The sequence below is a fragment of the Leptosomus discolor genome, chromosome 3, assembly GCF_034619465.1.
Source record: "Leptosomus discolor isolate bLepDis1 chromosome 3, bLepDis1.hap2, whole genome shotgun sequence".
NCBI classification, from domain to species: Eukaryota; Metazoa; Chordata; class Aves; order Leptosomiformes; family Leptosomidae; genus Leptosomus; species Leptosomus discolor.
In genome coordinates, this window is record NC_141393.1 from 3,418,000 (window position 1) to 3,434,653 (window position 16,654).

The window sequence follows — 16,654 nt, forward strand, 5'->3', positions numbered from 1 at the left end:
GGCAGCAAAAGCCCCGCTCTTTCCACCGAGGTGAAGGGTTTCAGTCACTGGTTTAACTCGGGGGGGGGGGGGAAAAGAAGTGTCTTGCAAGATGTCTGCTGAAGGTTTGAAACTCCTGGGGAGATGGCTACTTGAGTAATATTTATAAGCTCAGCTCCAACGCCAGCACTAAGCTGGCCAGCTCGCAGTAGCGGTCCGCAGCGTCTCGGGAGCTTTATTGCAGCCTCCAGCTCTGCCGTGACACCAACGAACGCGGAAGAGAACAGGAGAGGATCTCCCAGGTGCGGAACGCCAACACACCACCGTGTGCTGGCAGGGGCTGGAAGCAGCTTGTTAAAATGCTCTTTGTTCTCCCTGCTCACACCTAACCCGTGCCACCGTGGGCTACGTGGATCAGCAGAAGTGAATCTCAGAGGAGTTTCACTCCTCCCGCTACTGAATTCTGGCCTGGTGCAGCAAGGAGCTCATGGGGGAAGCAAAGAGTACCTGCTCAGGAGAAGGGGGCGTCTGAGCAGCAGCCTGTACGTGCAGCAGAGGGGCTTCACGTACCCCGACAGCGTTCAAAGGTGCTCTGGCAGGTATCGGTTTCATGAGGTACGTTAACGTGGTGCAGAAGAGAAGGTGCAGGGACTCCCATGGGTGTCTGATCGGGGATGTCCAGCCCACAGAGCTGGATGAACAACAGACCTACTCTAGTGGGATTAGCCCAGTGCTCAGTCATCAGGCCTGACTGAGCTCATTAGCCCTGACTCTTAATTAGCTCCCAAGTGGTCAGCTTGAGTGTCCCTGCCACGGCTCCTTGGTTTCACAACTCACATGCACAGGACGAGCCTGGGTTCGCCCCACAGCTGCCCTGTGCTCTCTGGCCCGTCTGTCCCACCCAGCTCTGGGCAGAAAGCTCTACGGGGCAGCACACGCGCCTTCACCTCCTGCACCGCCGGCTCCAACAAAGCACCAGCCCTGTGAAGAGGCTGGGGTTGCTTCTCACGACAGCTTGGAAAGAATAAAGGACAAAGGCTCTGAACACAAACGTTGCAGAAAATCAGGGGTTTCAACGTAACGCTAAAACGTGAAGTTTGGGCTTTTTTCAGCGGCACATCGCAAGGCGAGGGGGTAAGTTAGAGAAGCGCCAGGGCCTGTTCCCTTGGGTTGGAGCTTTGATCCTTGAAGATTTTGACTGGCTTAAATATGTTTCTATTTCAACTTACAACCAATTTTGAATACAGAAGGGAAAACGGGCTCATTAAGCAAAGCCCGCCCAGGCCTGTCCTTCCCCTCCTGCTCTCAAGCACAGGCAGGGGGCTCGCAAGGCTCCCAGCAAAGCAGCAAAACGCACTCGCTGCACGCGCAGCAGCACCAGGAGCAAAGAGCACTGGGGGCTCCGAGCCATCCCAGGCACTTCCACCGTGGAAAGCCACAGGACGAGCCCTTAAGAGGAGGGTCGGGCAGAGCTGGGGCCAAAATGCTGCTCAGCAGAACATGAGACCCTCCTCTCTGCCGTCCACTCTTCCTCTGCCTGCTGCATTCACACCCCATCATCTCCATATCCCTTGTCTAGGGGCAGGGATGTTGCTGCTATTTCATTATAGACTGTATTATCTGCCACTCTGAACACATACGCTAAAAATAATCATCGACGTATCAACTCTGTCTCAGAATAAATACAGATGCTTTATAGCAGAGCTGTGCAGTCGTTGGGACTACTTGCTTTTAAAATATTCTCAGTAACGAAGAGGTATTTATGCACACGCAAAATTGTGAATGCAGTAAGTTGTTACATAAACTGTTATATAAATTACCTACCAACTGCATATAAATTTTCAGAGTCAAATTCCACCACCCTCACGCTGAAGGAGTAAATCACTTCAAGTTACCACAGTTATTCCTGACGGCAAGGACCCCTCTACACAAATGAAAGAGGCAGAATCTGGCCTTAAATGACACGCTCGACACGCATTTGCGATATTGCTTGTATTCAGAGATCTCTCGGCTCCTTCAAACCGTAACTGCAAATCAACTTGGAGACCCCACACCAAGTAAACTGTCTATTTAAACAGAACTACCGCAATATAATAAATATTGATTTTGTAAACATTTTGCCAAGGTTAAAAGCTTTTCACAGAGATGGTTATTAGGCACATAACTCGTTCCGGATCCCTGGTGAGCACATTTACTCACAGGTCATACATGACAGCGGAGTCTCAGGCAGGCTAAACCAGCACAGCTCCCCTGAACTAGACACGGCAGCGCATGCTCTGGCCTGGTGATGATGTTGGTCCTGTAAGCTTCATTATATTTAATTCAAATCAAATGTATTTCAGGGCACGTACAAGTTAAGTGGATGTTTTCTTGGGTTCAGGAAGCCTGCTGTGATGTAAACTCTTCTGGAATGGCTTAACACCTGGCGACGGCGTAAGTACAAACTCTACTTGTATGGTTTTGGTTTAAATTACACTCATTTTACTGTTCATAACACACAAGGTGACAAAACCCACATTCGCTAGAAGGGAACTGTTCCATGACCTACCTGAAGTCAACTCTGAAGAAATCACGCTGCCTCGTACCCTTCAGACAGCCTTGGTGACCTCTGCTGGAAACCACCAGTCCACATACCGGGGGGAGGAAAAACTCCAGTATCCCACCCTTCCAATCCCAGTCTCCTGATTAAATATGAGCTCAACTCGCTTATTTTCTGGCTAGCACCTTTCTTCTCATTGGACAACACGACTGCTGTCTGCGGTAGGGAACCACCACCAATTCAACGATAAAACCCCAAGGAGCTCTTGCAGGACTGGGGGACGACGAAGCCCTCAGATGCGTGTGACTGACACACAGGCTTTACCGGGTGCTGGGGAGGACCATTGCGCGCGGTTCAGATCACACGCCGAGTGCCAGCCACGTGCCACGTCTGGAGCTGGGCAACCATAAAAACCTCCGGTTTTGCAAGAGAATTTAGGTCGATTGTTGGGTTTCTGTCAACTCTCATCACGCGCGTGGAGATGGGACAAATCACTGCGGGCAATGGCATTCGATGGCATGATCTACACAAGGCTGCAGCTGTATCTTGAGACTACCAAATTCTGCACTTTTTGCCATCCCAGACGCGTCTGCTGTGAAACTGCGCAACTGTCATGGGAGCACAGAATCACAGAATGGTTTGGGCTGGAAGGGACCTTCACAGGCCATCTAGTCCAGCCCCCTGCGGCGAGCAGGGACAGCTTTAGCTGGATCAGGTTGCTCAGAGCCCCGTCCAACCTGATCTGGAGTGTTTCCAGGGATGGGGCTTCCACCACCTCTCTGGGCAACCTGTGCCAGTGTTTCACCACCGTCATTATTAGAAATTTCTTACTTATATCTAGTCTAAACTACCCTCTTTTAGTTTAAAACCATTTCCCCTTGTCTTTTTGGTAATAAAATGTCTGTCCCTCCCTCCTAGATCTCTGTGGGGCCACAGGCTGGTTTGTCAAACCCAAGGCTCTAGGACCTGACTCCTGACAACTGTAACAACTCACAGCTTTATTGAAGCCAGGTCTGTGGCATATGGCAGGAAGGGCTTTTATCCCACCACACACAGCCTCCTGCCATCGTGACATAAATTATTCCCTCAACTTTCCTTTTGGTGCATCACGAGATGAGCCAAGATGCCAAACGCCGAGTGCATGAGCTGCCGCAGGAAGATGATCCGTGCTAATTGCCACAAATGACCTTGCGCAGTGTCATCCTCTTGGCATTGCCTCTGTCGCGTTGCAAACGATCCCGGGAACTGAAACAGCCCCTTAAAAGTCTCTTTTCCCACTCAGCAGAAGAGCCATCACGTCATTGCAGGAGGTATTCCCCCAGGTCACACTCATGTTTGAAGCGGGCTGTGTATTCCGCTCGTTTCTAGAGGAGTCACAGGGAAAGGATCGTGCTCGGGGAGGAAGACATTCAGTTGATTTACTCCAGCTAAGAAATAGGGCAGGAGCCTGGGGTAAAGAGCACCCGCTTATAAATCTGATCTCACTACTTCATTTCCAGTGGTTCCAAGATACCAAGCACTGCCAGACTTTGCTTCCCAGTGGTGCCCACTCAGGTGAAGACTGACCATGCAGCTACCAGCACCTCGACAGCTACAAAACCCTGGAAACCAAACCCGTGAGGCATGAGCTAGAAGCCAGCTAAAGCACTACACGAACAGCTCCACCAGCTTTGGCATTTTGCCCCATGATAACCTACTCATGCAAGCCTCAGGAGACCACCGAGAAGACATAGCTTGCTTGTTCCTCCTCCTGCTGCACTGCACCGTGCTCTCACCTGCCATGCGCTGAGAACTGCACTACAATTGAACAAAATACCTTTTGCCTGAGCAGAAACAGCATTGTTTCAAAACAAAATCCACCTGTATTGGTTCTCATGGCACCCTGGAGCCAGCTGACTTGCTGGAATCACAAAACGGCTCTGGTTCAACCACAAAGAGCGTTCAAATGAGGTTTTCAGTCCCACCAGGTAGAGCTCCTTGCGCTCCTTCCATCACTAGGGGAAAGAGGCATCTTTCTCCTGAGAGCAGTTGGGAAAGGAGTCCAACTTAGCTCTACTAAATAAAGGGCACTCCACTGTCCCTGAATCCTCCCCGGCCACCGAAGCGCTGCAGCTGCAGGGTGGGGAAGGAGAAGGCAGCTGAGAGCACGAGGTGGGATCCTACCTCCTTTCCCTTCCCTCCTCTCACCTTTCTCCCCTGCCACAGATGCAATCCTCCACGCTTCACACAACGATGAGACATCCCAGCGGCGGGGCAGCGTGGTGGCCTTCCTCTGGCACCTCCCTACCCCTCACAGCTCATCAAGGGATCCCACGTCAGGCCCATCAGCCACATCTGGCACATCTGCCGAACGCAAATACCCGAGGCACGGCGACACGAGCCAGAAACCCACCGCAACAGGCAGCTGGTCAGCCTGCAGCTTGGCAGGGGCTGCCCACCAAAAACGTGGGCAAGTCACCTGCCAGCCAGAAAGGGAGGAAGGATCCTCCTCGGAGCTGCTTGCAGCATGCCCTTCACCATCTGACCAGCCGGCACCGCGGTAGGGAATCAATAGAGAGCCAAACCATTGCCCAAGTCACAGATGGATCGACTCATCGGTCATCTGGTTCGTAGCTCCAGAAGCACAGCGTGATCCACGCAGTCGATACGATCAAATAACCTTCTCGCCCCTCAATCTGGGCTGTCATCTGCCATTAGCAGAGCAGAGGGGAAGGTGCAGCGCTCAGCTCCCCCCCCCCCGATCCTGCCGAGCAGCCAGAGGGCAAAATTTAAAATGACACACAAACCACAACTCTTTGTGGGTATTGGGGTGGTTTTTTTATTTTTTTTTTTTAAGCCAACAACAAATGTTAACTGCTGTGCTCCGGGGGAGGTGAGAAATAATCTCCTAGGTGAGAAACTGTCTACGCACTTGCTCTGATTCACCGAGCTGTGGGTTGATGGCAGCACAGATCTAAGTAAATGCCCTTTCAGGTCCTCATTTCCAGGGAATTCAACGTCAAGATGGAAGAAGTGTTGCTGCGGGCGGATACAGGATAAACTCGGCCACGTCTGACTGAGCTGGGGAGCTGAGTGGGTTTTATGCAACGGTGTGACTTGAACCACCGCTGCTGCTCCTCCTAGAAAAGGCCCTCACAAAGAGCTGGCTGTGGATTACAAATGGTGGGAGAAAGAGGCAATAAGCTGAACTACAAAGAAGCACCAATAAAATATACGTCGGGACAATCAGAGGCGTTTTGACTGCTTCCTCAGACAGCAAGACTAAGACTTTACCGGCTTTGCCATGGAAGTCGAAGCTTGTTTTACCCTCCTACCTTGTACCCTGCCAAAGAAAGAGGACTGTGTTCCCAGGAAACAGTGGCATCTGTCACCGAGCCAAGGGACAATGCCAGCTCTCACCCAGCACGCAGTTAATCCGACGCTGTTTGCACTTCAAGAGCTCCCACCAGTTCACCATTTCAGATGCCCCAACTCAAGAAAGCATTGAAGTCATGCCCCTAAATCTCTGTGACTCCAATTCAAGACCGGGCATGTATGGAAGTGCTTTCCCAGGGAGGGAGGCTGATGCTCTCATTGTGTCCTTGATGGGATTGCACCCAGCCCTGACAGCCACGGTGCCCTCTGCATTGTTGGAAGTCCTCAGTACATCTCCACGTGTAGCAGGCAGCGCTCGGTCATGAATTTGCATTACACCGTGACCAGGTTGCTGGGCTGGAGGAAGGCAGCTGTGCTAAACATACATTTCTAAGAGGCAGCTTTGGACAAGCTAGCGCAGTCCGAGGCAGGGAAAGGACACACAGGGAGGCTAAGCAATTATTTGCCCAGGAGGACAAGGCAAATCCTCAGCAGGGAAAGCCGACCTCCAGTCACAGCCATGAGCCCAGCCCTTCATTTTTCAGCATCCTCAGGGAAATGCTGCCACAGTTCCTTTCCTTGCTGCAGCATAAACAGTCGGAGCTGCATCTTCCCACGCCTCCCCTGCTTCGAGCTGAATCACCGGGTGATTGGGTAACACAGCCCAGCCCTGCCAGGAAGGGGAGCAAGGGAATGGTGGCTCTGACCCCAAAGCAGTGTGTCTGTGTCTTGAAATCAATAAATACGCCTTGTAAGAAACGATTCATTTCAAAGCTTGACGCAGCCCCCTACCTTCTCCCAGCTTTATATACTCCAGCCAGAGACCAGGACATAAAATCAGAGAAACTTGTTTGGAAAGCGATGCTTCCCTAACAACATCCTGGAGCCAAAACCAGACCTCTGAGTCTGCCTCTAACAGACAGAAGGTCCTTCCCAAGCAGAAAGCCCACCGGCACAGCGAAGCCCCCAGCTAGCAAAGGGACAGAGACCCTGGGCACTCAGCGCACTGAGTGCAGGGCCAGGAGCGGCAGTTCCTTCCATTGCCTCCTGCTGATGCCTGCAAAGGTCAAGAGGTAAGGAGCAGGGAGGAGGAGAGTGATGAAGTTAAAAGAATCAGTGAATTAATGCCTCTTGAATCAAGGGGCACTGGTTACCTGGGAGGACAGAGGGAGAGAAGGCCCCAAGAGCTGCAGGTGGAAAGCAGCTGCAGTTCCACAGCAAAGGCTTGAACAAGTGATGCTACGGATGTATTATGCACCCTCCAGCTGAAAGCACAACCATAAGCCATCGTTAATTCACACACACTACACAATCCTGCTGCAGGGCACCATGACAAGAGAAAGGAACTGACGGTGCAGATCCAGAAGGGCCAGCCAGGGGAAAAAAAAAATGGAACTAAATGCAAGGATCCAATCCCCAAAAAGAAAAAAAAAAAAAAAAAAAGGGATCACTGGTTGAAAGATGTGCTGTGGTTCCAGGGTTCATGCAAATCACTGAACTGAGATTTGCCCAGGTGTTGAGGCATTACACCTCCTCCCCAAGCCGAAAGCAGCAGCCCCAGCGTGGGGCATCCAGGCTGGGATCTCCGCACGAGGCGTTCGAAGCTGCAAACGCCATCCTCCGCCCCAACGGCCCGGCGCTGCCGCACCAGCGGAGCCGTGCTCGTCTGCACCAGCTGCGGATCCCACCTCGTGCCGACGGGAAATGGCAACCCTGGCTCCAGCCCACAGCACTTCGGGCAACAAACACGCATGTCTTATTAACATCCAGCTCCCATCCTCTCTTTAAATCCATCAGCTAATATAAGGTTAGTGTAGGGGAAGGAGTAATTAACACTGATGGGAAATCCCTCAACTGCTAGATCCCTTCCAGAGCGCGTTCTGCTGACTGTGTTACAGAACTGAGTGTGCCCCTATTAACACCCCTGCATTTCTGGAATGCAGGGAATTTAATGGCTAATCAAATGCAAAAAAACATAACCCAAAACCTAGTCCACGCTGCGCTTACTGTGTCATAGTTTGGTTATCACCCCTGACAGTCAAGGGCTCCTCTGCTCTCGCCTGTTGTTACAGCCAGCTGCTGGCTCAAGAAGATTTCAAAACTAGCTTGCTCTTATTCTTTCTAGCTTGAAATTCTGCTCTTATCAGAAAAGTTGAGCCTCCACTGAGCTTTTCCAGCCAGCTCCAGATCAGGTTGTCCCCCAAAGCTGCTTCTAGTTCTGAAGGCAAAAGGAAAGTGAGTTCAGACCGCCAACAAAACTTCCCTTTGCATAGCAAAGCTGACTCCTTCGACGCCCTGTTCTCAGCTCTGGTTTCTTTTGCGTTATAAATGGATGTGCCTCCTTTCTGCACTCATCAGCGAGGTGCCACCAGTACGGGCGAGAGCTGGGCCCGGTTTCTGTATACATAGGCCTCCTTGTTAGAAAGTTTAACACCTTTCCTTTTTATGCCTACCTGGGAGGACCTCATCCAGTAAGCCACCCCTCAAGGGTCCTCCCAGAGCACCAGTTTACCAAACCACTCTACTTGCACAGTCTTTTCAGTTACAACTTGGATGGTCCATGAGAACGTGAGAAACCTTCATCCAGGGAGCCCTGGTACCATTGCTTTCCTCTTCACAGGAACTGGGCTGCTGCCGCACCAGCCTGCGCTGGTCCTTCTGGGACGCTACCTGAGCTAGGGTCACCAGAGATTTATACCATGAGCTCTCTTTGGCTTATGTGCTTGCTCTAAATAGATATTTATCCAATTCACCCCAGTAGGACCATCTGAATGAACAGGGAATGAGCTGGCTTATTTATAAGCCAATTTAACGGGTATAATGCATACCACCGCCACACAGAAAACCTCGCCCCAAGAACAAACAAAGCAGGGAACAAGGCTGTCAAAAGACCAGTTTTGAGAGTTGGGGAGTTGTAACGATTCAACGGTTTGTCCTTTTTTAATTATTCTCTGATACAGCTGGGAAGAGCACATGCAATTCAAAAGCACTGCACTTCAAATGAATATGTACGTCAATCATGCAAGTTAATCAAGGGATGCAGAAAATTCCTTCAAACTTTGGGAAAGAAAATGAAAATATCTCCAAATGGTATGTGCTGGACATCCAGAAAATACCCTGCAATTCCTTAATAGGATTTTGTGGTCATATGTGAACAGGTTTTGGCAAGTGACACCAAGCAATATTTTCCCTCTGAAAACCTGAACTTTTCAGTGCTGGTTTATGTAGGAGAGTTGGAACAAGCAACACAGAGCAGACCCATAAGCCTCTTGAGAACGCATTCCTGACCAAGATCCACCCTGCACCGCTGTCAGCTCTCGGAAGTGCACCTTGTGAAAACCTGGTAAATAAACAGCAATGCCTTTTTCCCACTCTCATGTCATTTACTTAACACCAGGTGCAGTGTTTGCTCTGCTTGCTAATTCTTCTGGGTTTTCAGGCTAGGGATGGGGAGACAGGAGAATCTCTGAGTGACATACTGACGATACCTGCTGAAATTTCCACAAAAGTGAGACAAGAATTAGTCCATGGGTTGATTATTCACCCATCTCAGCTGCGGTGCTTCTGACTTGCACCAGAGTAAACGCAGCAAGAAATATCAAGCCAGCGTGATCGTTCATTCATATAGTGGCCAAGAGAAGAAAAAAACCAGATACAACTGAGTGGGGAGAATGGAAAAGGTTTGATATTTACAAAGCATGTGAACCTTCTGGATGAAGATAGATCCCACCAGGCACCAGCCTGCCCTTGAGATCATAGAATCATGGAATGGTTTGGGTTGGAAGGGATCTTAAAGCTCATCTGCTTCCAACCCCCTGCCACGGGCAAGGACACCTCCCACCAGACCAGGTTGCTCCCAGCCCCATCCAGCCTGGCCTTGAGCACTGCCAGGGAGGGGGCAGCCACAGCTGCTCTGGGCAGCCTGTGCCAGGGCCTCACCACCCTCACAGGGAAGAATTTCTTCCCAATATCTCACCTAAATCTCCCTCTTTCACTTTGAAACCGTTACCCCCTCATCCCATCACCACACTCCCTGATCAAGAGTCCCTCCCCACCTCTCCTGCAGCCCCTTTCAGCACTGGAAGCCGCTGTAAGGTCTCCCCAGAGCCTTCTCTTCTCCAGGCTGAACACCCCCAACTCTCTCAGCCTGTCCTCTCAGGGAGCTGCTCCAGCCCCCTGAGCATCTTCGTGACCCTCCTCTGCACCCGCTTGAGCAGGTCCGTGTCTTTGCTGTGCTGGTGCCCCCAGAGCTGGAGGCAGCCCTGCAGGGGGGGTCTCACCAGAGCGGAGCAGAGGGGCAGAACCTCCTCCCTCGCCCTGCTGGCCACGCTGCTCCTGATGCAGCCCAGGAGGCCATTGGCTTTCTGGGCTGCGAGCGCACGTCGCTGGGTCACGTTCAGCCTTTCACCCACCAGCACCCCAAGTCCTTCTCCCCAGGGCTGCTCTCCACCCGCCCATCGCCCAGCCTGGGTCTGTGCTTGGGGTTGCCCCGACCCCGGTGCAGGACCTTGCACTTGGCCTTGGGGAACCTCACGAGGTTTGCACAGCCCCACCTCTCCAGCCTGTCCAGGTCCCTCTGGATGGCCTCCCCTCCCTCCAGAGTGTCGACTGCCCCACACAGCTCAGTGTCACTGACAAACTGGCTGAGGGTGCACTCCATCCCACTGTCCATGTCACCACCCAAGATGTTAAACAGCGCCGATTAAAAGCCTTTGGAGAGCCTGAGCACAGATGGTGCAACGCAGCATCGCCCCGTCAGGTCGGTGTATTTTTGGACTTCCCGCTGGAACAGACGAAGCTGCAGTGATTTACACCCGCTCTGAGATGGCCCTGGGCCCATTTCCATTTGCAAATAACTAAGAGGACATCTCCTGGCATCAAGCACCACACGGGCTCCAAGAACGCCTCGTAGAACTTGCTGTACCACATTACCTTTGATTAACACGATATTCATGGTTGCTCCTTATTCCATTAGCTGCAGTAAGTGCAGAGGAAACAGCCACCTGACAGAAAGCTGTTTTCTAAATAAATTAATAGAAGGTGGCAGCATCACCTCAAGATCCCAGGCAGACACAAGCTGGTGTAAATCTATGGACCTCAGTGACACTTTTTTGCTTTTTTCCGACTTCAAAGCACCTCAGCCTGTTTACCACTCTCAGGATTTGGCCACAGAACAATGAAGCAATCGGGAAGGCTGCTTGGCATTGCTAGAGAAGGACAGGAGGGACCCTGCTGCTGCAGACGGGAGGTGATGGAGCAAGGGTGGTGGGATTCGGGAAGGCCATCAAACCAAGGCTTGGGAAAGTGCATTGCTTGTTGTAACAGGCAAAGATTAAGGATTCTCCCTGCTTCTGTTTGAGCAGCAAATATTTTACTTCACAAACGCAAACACATCTTTGTCATAGAGCAACTCCCTGGATACTTCCCCAAGCACTGTGGGCTACAGGAATCCCCAGGGACCCAACAGCAGCATGTTCATGATGCCTCAAGAAAGAGACTCTCCACAAAAGTTCCTCTGGCAGATCACACAGAGGCCCAGCCAAGTAAGGTGATGAATAACGCTGTCTGCTTGTCCCTGTCTCGACTCTGATGCCTGCTGTCCCCCAGGCAGAAACCAAGAGGCACTGGTAGTGTTTACCACCCACCCTAGTTCACCCCAGATGTGCCAACCAACTGGAACAAAGTCACACCTAGCGTACACAGGATTTTTGATTCTTAAAAGAAGAGCTCCCCCCGCATCCCTCACCCCCTCTGTGCTAGTGGCAGTGTGGATGAGCTGAGGTCTAGATAATACCTCTGCTAATTAGCCTCTGACTGATAACAATCATTACTGCTGATTCAACAGAGTGCGCAACGTTGGTCTCTGCTGCAATCTGCAGAGATGCTGCAGGGGTTTGCAATCCAAGGACAGTTTGTGTCTTCAGCCTGGGCAATCCCACCCTGAGCAGTTAAACCCCACGTAAAAGTGTAACTGAGAGCATTATTTACCTCCCACTGAAGTCAAGACCTGTTTCTGCTTCGCTACAAGAGGAACCAGACAGGCTGCCGAACCTGCTCCCCTTTCAGTACCAAGGCAAAGCAGGCAGTGGTCTCACTCCAGAGTCTTGGTTTGGGATTAAAGGAACGTGAAAGAGATGCTAGTGGAGAGAAGAGGCAAAGCCCCATGAGCCCCTCTAAGGGAAACCCATGATCCCAACCCAAAGCAGAAGGAAGCTTCTTGCTTGACTGCCCAAAAAGAGAGTAGAAGATTGCATCACCGTTCACCACGGGACCACTGACCTCTTCAGTCTCTTTCTGTGCACGGTAAATCCAGGTTGACGTTTGCTGCAGTCAGGATCCTGATCTCAAAGACAAAAGCAGCCTCTGGCAGGCAAGACCCACCCCATGGAGGGTGTCCAGCCATGGGGTGAGAAGTGCCAGAGACTCTGCAGAGGGTAGCCAGATATAACAGTGCTGGGCAACAACCCAACACCCTATGAGAAATGGGCAGGAATAACTACCTTACATCACTGTCTCTCCATTGCCTAACCCAGAAAGCTTTCGAAAGCTTAAAAGCTACTACCAGAAACCATGAACTTCTGGAAGACCTTTCCAACATGCACCAGCAAGGGTAAAATGTTTTTAAGACAGAGCTTGATCAACTGATGGATGGGATTTCAGGGCTGTGTGACCCTGGAGGTCCCTTCCAGTCCGCTTGTATACCTATGTACGCATCTATCTACCTATAAAAAAACATTAGCAAGCTGCTGAGCCTGCACTCACCACACACTTCCCAGCAAAAGCAAGAGGGACTTGAATGCACAAAGAATAAATGATTCCACTCCATCTTGTGCTTCTGCTTTTGACATGCCCAGCAGCACTTCAGCTTGTCAGGATGAAATCCAGACAGCTGCAATATATGTACAGAACTGGGACAATTCAGATCAAACCCCTATTTTCCTCTATGTTTCTCTGAGCATTTACCCCTCTCCCAACAGCCGTCCTGAAAGGAAGACGGGAAGAGAGAGAGGATTTCCCACGATCTGTGTCCAGCTTCGAAACCCCAGCTCCCCGAATTATGTTTGATTGTGCCTCAGCACAGATTATTTTGAAACGATCATCGGGGAGAACGACACAATCAGCACTCTGTCAGAGGAAAGCAGAAATTGGGGCAGTTCCCAAAGAGGTCTGCAAAAAGCCCTTTGCTCTCCTTCCCCAAGCGAAGCACGCTGCACTTAACAGCGATTGCCTGGGGCCCGGCAATCACGTACTGACGCGTGAATGCTGCTTTCAAGAACAACAGCTCATCAAGGCACTCTCGGGTCATCGCAGGCTGTGGCGAGAATCACGGTCTCCTCGGGTCCGAAGTTAAGAGCACAGATGTAGCCCAAAGAGTATTTTGCGCTGAGCGGTGTCATAATCGCAGAAGTCAAGAGCTGATGACTCTGTCCTTTCCTACCAGCTGTAGGTACTGACTACAACCACTCATTGCAGCGGAGAGATCAGGCAAAAAGGGACAGTCACCCTTTTGGCAAGTTTGTCTTGCTGCGAAAGGCCTGTCCCCTCAAAAAATGACAATTTGAAGGAGGTTCACCGCTCAAATCCACAGGTGGTTTGGTTCCTAATGCCCAGTCCTGACCGGAAAAAAGCCTGAAATGTCAATAGCCTCTCCCCTTGATTTTTGACGGCATCTCAGGGAACAATCTGAGCTCTGGCCATGAAAGCCCTCCTTCAAATTATACCGTACTGCCATGTGTGACTCAACAGATTCTTTTCCCTCCCCTAACAAGCAAACATCAGGGAATAGCAGTTAAACCCCCACAGAAACAAGAGCTCACTCAAGACAGGTGTGGATTCACTTTCTGATTTCCAAATATCTGCGAGAAATTGCATGTATAAATCTATCTACATCTACAGCTAACGAAAATCATCATTTCAAATAATGTTACAGTTCCATGTCTGTTAGCTACATCAATGAATTACTGCATTGCTAAAGCTCCCCCCTGTGAAAAGGTATTTTGAAAGAAAAGCTAAGCATTCAAGGAAGAATAAGCCATCCTAATCAAAAACACAAGGACTGAACCTGAAGTATCTGAGTACTCGCACACTTGTCCAGATGCTCAAGCGTGTATCGAAGTAAGTGCCTTGCCTCACCTGAATCAAAGCAGGAAAGCGAAGCTAAAACCTTATGAAAAGGTCTGGTATCCGTGAGATTTCTCTTGTTTTGGAGAACAACACCGACAGCCGGACCCAGCTCCACTCCTGCTCTGTGTCAGCACAGACCAAAGAGGTTCATCTTCCACCAAGAGCAGGGCCAGGAGGACCAGGCTCTGGAGAACAGGCTGCTCTCCCACAGCGAGCACTTACTGGGTTTCATAACAGGCAAGAGGAGCAAGACGCTCACAACATCCAACAGCTTGTGCCACGCTAACGTGCCGGCAAAGAGCCCCCGTGCTCCTGTGCGCAGGTCACCAGTTACCTGTGCCATGGCGCACCCCAGCACCCCAACACCAGTTGGCAGCAGCGGCTGCACCCCATGTGTAAGGACAAGGGCATGGGGCGCCAAAACTGCTCTGGCACGTGGGCCTCATCTTCTTCAGAGTGCAGGAAAGCCAGGCAGGAGGTGCTCCTGCTCCCAGTAAAAAGGGGTCAGGACAAGCCCTTTCCAGCAGCAAGCAGCATCGTGCACCCTTTCCTCCTACACTGCAACATAACGCAGTCACCCTCTTCTCCCAGACCTCTCAAGGAGCATCACGACAAGCAACAGCCTGTCCCTGCATGCACCCACTGACCCAACACGGGGCCACACGCCACCACACAGACTGCCAAAGCATGACAGGGACATTCCTGGAAAGCGATCCGGCCGAGCCCCTTTCGATAGAGGGGGGTCACGCACCTCCCAATCTCTCCCCAACTCCTTGTCACAGGTCCCCCCACCCGCTCCTGCCTGTACAGATTTGCTGGAGCGGGGGACAATTATGTCAATGTTCATCCGAGGAGTGATGCCCATCCCCTTCTGCCCTGTCCGCCCGCGTCCCAGTCACTTCTGCCCCAGTTCCTTCAGTGAGGGGGTCACCGGTGCAAGGAGGGAGGGAGGCAGCGGGGTGGATGGAGTTGAGCTGAAGCTCGTGACGGCTGCGTCCCTTCCTCGAGTGCTGGGACCCTCTCCTCCAGCGAGGACGCGTGTGGGAGTGAGTAGGCTCAAGAGGAGCTGATCAGTATTCAGCGAAAGGCTCCTCTACCGCGCTGCCTGCTCCCATCCCTCCTCCTCCCGATGACTCGGTGTGCGCTGGAAGGAGGCAGCAGTCCTTCCTCAGCAGCACCCCACAGCACCCCGCTCCCGCATCCCCATTCTCCCCCACGGCGGATTTCACACCTCCCTCCTCACGAAAAGCATCGCTTCCCATCGCTTTTCCAGCTCCGCGGCGCAGATGTCCCCTGATCCACCCCCGGACTATCACCCACAGGCCCTGCCGGCTCCTTTGGCAGAGCCTCGGCTCACAGGGGCTAGCTGTCACAATTTGGGGACCCCACAGGGAGCATCATCTGCCTGATGCCAGCCTCCCCGTGCCGGGGGGCAACTCTTCTCCCAAGCAAGGGTGCAAAACACAGCCCCAGCGCGGGTGAAGGTGGGTGGTGATGCTCCCACCCTGCCAGCTGCGGGAAGGTGGACCACGCAGGACGTGTGCTGGACGGGTGGCCCGACGTAGCCATCTCGCAAACACGGGGCTCAGCCGGGGCTGCTGCCAGACGCCACCCCTGAACCAGAGCTCACCTTGTGGAGCTTCCACATGGCGCCCAGGGCCTTGACTTCGTGGCTGGAGTGCTTGCCCTCCTCCAGGCACTGGTAGCAGACGGGGCTCTTGCACTGCACGCAGTACATGCTGTGGTTCTCCAGCTCGTGGTCGGTGCAGGTGGAGATCTTGCGGGGGCTGAGGCGGCGGCTGACGCGACCCTGGGCCGGCGGGACCAGGCGGTGCTTGGCCAGCGGTCCCCGGGGCGGGTGGCACCGCAGGCGGCAGGGATCGCAGTAGAAGACGTCGCACTGCTCGCACATGACGGCCGCCTCCTTGGGCGCCTTCTCGCAGAGCTGGCAGCGCAGGGCCGCCGCCCTGCCTTGCTGGTAGCGGTCGATGACGCCCTCCAGCAAACGGTTGCGGGGAAAACCCCGCAACCCGCGCTCGTCCAGCACCAGGCTGCGGTGGCACTGCGGGCAGGTGAGGCAGGCGTTGCGGGGAGGCGGCGGCGGCGCCAGGGCGGCGGGGGGCGGCGGGGCGGCCGGCGGGAAGACGCGGACGCCGTTGGGGGACTTCTGGCAAGGGGTGGTGGGAGCGCTGGCGAAACCCCCGTAGGAGCCGTAACCGCTGTCCGCCTCGCTGTACAGGCTCATCTTATCCAGGTCCAGGTAGTCATAGTCGGAGACGGCCGAGCCCGAGGCGCGGCGGCTCTGCGGCGACTCCGACTCCGGTGTCTGCACCAGGATGTTGCGGGCGCACGCCTGGCACAGGTTGTGCGAGCAGGGCAGGATGATGGGCTCCCGGTAAAAGGAGCCGCACACCGGGCATTTCAGCTCCTCTTCCATCTCTTCCATAAGGGAGGGAGAGCGGCGGCGCGGCACCGGCGGCGGCCGCGGCACAGCGAGACGAACCACCCGCACCCCACCGCGCCTCGGCGCCGACTGCCGCCCGCCCGCCGCCCGCCCAGCCCCGCGCTCCGCTCCGCCCCGCCCCGCCCCTCGCCATTGGTCCGCCGCCAGCGAGGAGGCGGCTTGCGCCTTGCGATTGGCTCCGCCGCCTGCCCGTC

At 53.1% G+C, this 16,654-nt stretch overlaps 1 protein-coding gene across 2 annotated transcripts in view; it reads right to left on the bottom strand.

Annotated features, from left to right (window-relative positions):
• Positions 1–16,442, bottom strand: part of TRIM9 (tripartite motif containing 9) — a 70,224-nt gene extending 53,782 nt beyond the window's left edge. For both annotated transcript variants that reach the window (XM_086461964.1, XM_086461963.1), the window contains exon 1: positions 15,627–16,442. In XM_086461964.1, the coding sequence (XP_086318090.1) occupies positions 15,627–16,442 (816 nt within the window). The remainder of the gene's footprint in view (positions 1–15,626) is intronic.
• Between the last annotated feature and the right edge of the window lie 212 nt (positions 16,443–16,654).